At 53.0% G+C, this 4,435-nt stretch overlaps 1 protein-coding gene across 1 annotated transcript; it reads right to left on the bottom strand.

The window, feature by feature from the left end:
* Positions 1 to 2,555: 2,555 nt before the first annotated feature.
* LOC125516586 lies at positions 2,556 to 4,106 on the bottom strand. The gene is made up of 3 exons (XM_048681992.1): positions 3,970 to 4,106; positions 3,051 to 3,873; positions 2,556 to 2,832 (listed from the first exon to the last, which is right to left on the bottom strand). The coding sequence occupies exons 2-3, from the start codon at positions 3,767 to 3,769 to the stop codon at positions 2,703 to 2,705; spliced, it is 849 nt and encodes a 282-aa protein (XP_048537949.1). The 5' UTR covers positions 3,770 to 3,873; positions 3,970 to 4,106; the 3' UTR covers positions 2,556 to 2,702.
* Positions 4,107 to 4,435: the final 329 nt, after the last annotated feature.

Genomic DNA, 4,435 nt, shown 5'->3' with positions numbered 1-4,435 from the left:
GGACACCGAGCGGACATGCGGCTCGTTCATCTCATATCCGTGTGGACGCAAATACAGTGCAAATTGGGACAGATTTGCGTCCTCACGGGCATGAAGCAGGCAGAAGATGGGTTTGTGTTCGCGTGCTGGTCCATGGTTTTTGATCTCACAGACGGAAATGGACACGGCCAGACGGACTGGGTCTGCACATTGGAGTCCAACCCCTGACCCATTTTGTTCGGTTGTGTCCGTTTTCGTCCACGGGGGCACAAACGACGGCCTGACACGGTGACCCAGTTCTCAAAATAGTCGAAACGACGTGCCGCGCATCCGCTCGCCGGCTCAAGCCTGTGGGTCGGCCCCCAATCAACCCTGCTGGTCCTCTTTAATGCCACGCGTACGTGGGGGCCACACGACAGCCACCCAACCACCTCCCCGCTGGTCCTTTTTAATTTCACTCGTGCGGGGGCACCCAATACTCTTCCTCCCTCAGCCCAGTCCAATTCCTCCCTTTGCCTCTCAGCCACCCACATCCACAAACATGCAACCCTAGTCGTCATCGCCCGCCACCCCACCGGCCGCCGGCGCAACAATGTCATGGAAGTGGATCCCCGGGAAGGCCGGGAAGCACGACGACAAGGCTGACTCTTCCTTGAGGCGGTGCATTTGATCTGCGTTCTAGGGGAATGGGGAATCGGGGTAAATATCCATAGTACTAACCATAACATCATCATGAGTTCCTCGTAGCGATGGATTTTAGGGTTCCGATCCGGATTGAGTACAAGGGGAATAGTGATATGGGGCAAATCTTATACAGTAGTTTCTAATCTTAGCCCTGGCAAACCTTGAGGCAGTTGGAGGGGCAGGTGGCCTTGGCCTTGTTCTTGTCCTCGGGATGGAACACTGTCTTGTCGTCCTCGCCGGAATCCAGATCGATTAGCAATGTACGGTGGCCTAGCTCCGACGCCTTGACAACCATCTCCACCGCTTCTTCCTCCCACAACTCCAAATTGATGATCTCCGGCGCCACCAAAGTCCTATTACAGTACGCTGCGGCACGCTAGTGATGAGGAGCCCTGTAGTCCCTATACTTGGCGCACCTTGCCCTCTGTCCAGCGTCCCCAGAGTCGGCCTGATTCAAAGCCCAGCAAAGGATGTCGACTGACATAGCACCCTTCGCTGGGACAAAAATCAGCGTCTCCAACTCCTCTGTCGTCGCCTTATTCACCACAGTGTCAGCCTCCTTGTGCATGTCTTCGATGCTGCTGAAGTTCGAGCACACTTCCATGGTGTTCTCGAACTTGATGCGGTCACCGAGCGAGCACCCGAGGAAGAAAGCCCTCCATCCAATTGCCCAAGGGAAGGGGTTGGGGTTGGAGTTGGAGTTCATGACGACGGATAGGAGGAAGAGTGATAGACAGAGAAGAGGGAGGGTTAACTTAGTGCGGTTGTGGGTAAGTAGTGATTTTCGGGGTGGGTAAACATAGAGGCTTTGGACGGTAGGTCTTAATGCCGATGAACCTTTGAACTTTGTGCTCTTCATGACGCCATGAACTTTGTGCTCTTCATAACGCCATGAACTTTGTGTTGTTCATAACGCAGATTGAGACAAAGAACAATGACAAGGGCAAGGAGGTGGTGCCGCCCATGGAGAAAGGCAAGGAGGTGTCGTCCTAGGAGGTTGTGCCAACCACTCTCGAGGAGGTGCCGGGCACAGACGATGACGTGCTACTGGAGGAGCCCCCTAGCGGCAAGCGTTGGAGCTACGGGCACTACCATGAGGAGGGTGGGCCAACGCACTTCTGCAAGGTCATCCTTGCCCTGAAGCTCGAGTGCATTCCAATGCTCCTAGACTTCACCAAGCACTTACTGGTTGTGCCGACTGAGTTCAAGCTCAGGACGAACACCAGCTGCTGATGGAGGGTCACTGTGAGGCTGATGAACAGTAGGGCCACCCTCGATCAGGGTTGGGCCACCTTCACCGCCGTGCATCGGATCAAGATCGGGTATACTAGCTCAAGGTCATCGTCTTCAACGATGACGGCATTGAAGTGGTGACCAAGTGCGGGCCACCTTCGCCGTGAATGTCTAGGACATCTCTTCGTTGCTCCAGCTGGTTTAGTATCGGCTATATCGTACTATTTTGCTTGAAAACTGCTATGTTTAAGTGTGAAACTATGTTTAAAATTGATAAGGTTTAGAATTATGTTTAAGTGTGGTAGTATGCTAAACTGCTTACTCCTTGCTATCTTTTGTATGTCTTTGGATTGTTCTACGCGTGTGCTAGTAATCTCATCACCTCGCTAAAAAGATTACCAGACAACAGGCGTTGCATGAAACGGAACACCATGCTTTGTGTTTCCGCCCAAACAAGCGGCCAACCCAACAAGCCACCTTTCGTTACGCCCGTTGCAAGCTAGAAGGTATGCTCGCAATCAAACTAGATGCAGATGCTGTTTTTTTTTGTTGTCTGTCTTTCCTCAGCCAGGCCCAATTAAAAAGTGTATACTATTCTGGCAAAAGTTGCTACCAGAACCAAGTATTTGCTTTTAGGCAGCATTTGTGTTTTGTTTCCTCGCCGCAACTCGCAAATTTTTTTATTAGAACGTAAGAACACGCCAAGATGCCTACCAATCTATGTGCACCCCTCCACAGCCGATCAACAACATGGAGTTAAATGGATTCGACATGTCCAAACTTTCCTACCCATTCCAAATTCAGGATCATCGGTAGTCGCATCCGCAGCACGTGCAGCTTGGCCACCACATCGACGGCCAACAGCACCAACCAGCCTTCGCCGCCGCGCCAGTTTCCGCCGCCGATGCCTCCGAATCCTCCAACGCGGCCGGAAGACTGCAATTGAAGCCAACATTCTCAGGTGAGGATGACGAGGGACACAATTAGCAGGTACTCCCTCCGTAAATTAATATAAGAGCGTTTAGAATATTAAAGTAGTGATCTAAATGCTTTCATATTAGTTTATAGAGGAAGTACTAATGTGATACAGAAAAACCGCGCGCACGTAATGCAAACCATGCGAGATGATGCATGCCGGGAAGACGGGTGTGTACCTGCGCGGGCCGGCGACGCCATCGGTGGTAGCGAACCTGACGGGCTTCTTGTTCATGCTTGTGCTGCACCCCGCGCAGTCATCCCTCACGCACAAACTCCGGCTGGAGTTTCCTGTCGACATCCCTGGGACGGCCGGCAGCCTCGCGACGGATGAGAGGCGGTGGAACACCCCAGCGGAGTCGTAGTAGAGGTCGCCAACAAGGTAAAGCGGGCCGTCCCCGCCGGAGTTTTCCAGCTGGATGCTGAACAGCTGGTCGTTCGAGGTGGCGCTCCATTGGGCGGGGCACGTGGACTGCGTGCGGAACATCGATGAAGGGAGCCTCTTCGGGTCGTACCCAGTGGGCTGCCCCTGCGCCATCATCGTCTGGACTGCCGGCGGCAGCGTTGCCGGCATGAACTCGTCGGGAGAGGAAGAATGGTCGTGGTCCGCCGCCGCCTCGACGTGGTGCAAGCTCTCGTAGGAGGATGTGGAGGACAAGGATGAGTGCCGGTCAATGTCGAGTGCGGGAATGCTCTCGCACGACGAGCTGCTGGATAGAGGTGGGGACGACGACGAAGCGGACGACGACCGCAGCGATTCGGCCGGCGTCCAGAAGGAGTCGGAGTGGGAAAGCTTGTGGTCGTGAGTGGTCTCGCCGCTGCAGGAGTATGAGGGCTGCCTCCTCGGTGCCGGTGCCGGTGCGCGCGCAGAACCGTTGTCCTCGTCCATGACCGCCATGGCTGCGTTACGCGAGGTCGTGATCGTGACTCGTGATGATTAATCGGTTCGTCGAGTCCGTTCTGGATCAACGATGGAGAAGGCGGCGTCACGACGCCGCAGATCTACACGTACGAGATAAAACAAATCAAATCTTGTCATTTGGAAGCGAGAACAGAAGAAATCAAATCGAAATTGAGAGAACAAATCTCCCATCCTACCTGCTGTGAAGAGCTAAATGGGCACATATGGGATTGGTCGGAACTCGGCGGCGAGAGGCCGGCAAGGAAAATCCAAGAAATGGAGCTCCGACAAGAGACAACAATAGCCGGCCTCGCTTTTATATGCTTGGGAGTTGGGATCGATGAACGGGGAAGCGGACAGACCGTTTATTGCAGGGAAATTTAGGCGCTGGCGTTTGCTGGTAGCCCATCCTACTTTTGGCAAGGAAAAAGCGACGTAACAAAACTTGCAATCGACATATTCCGGCCATATGACGAACGGGTTTGTCCCGAATAAGACGGTTGTTGTGGTGTATTTGGAAATCCAGGAATGACAGGTTGTTTCAAAGAAAGGAAAACTCTGCTCCGGAGGTTTTCTATGCAGCGAAAGCTATTACTATGTAGATGCAAAAATAACTATATTTTACATCTCAGAGGTCAAAAACACCTTTGCAAAATATTGTAG

This window comes from Triticum urartu, chromosome 1 (assembly GCF_003073215.2).
Source record: "Triticum urartu cultivar G1812 chromosome 1, Tu2.1, whole genome shotgun sequence".
NCBI classification, from domain to species: domain Eukaryota; kingdom Viridiplantae; phylum Streptophyta; class Magnoliopsida; order Poales; family Poaceae; genus Triticum; species Triticum urartu.
This window is presented reverse-complemented; position numbering and strand designations above follow the sequence as displayed.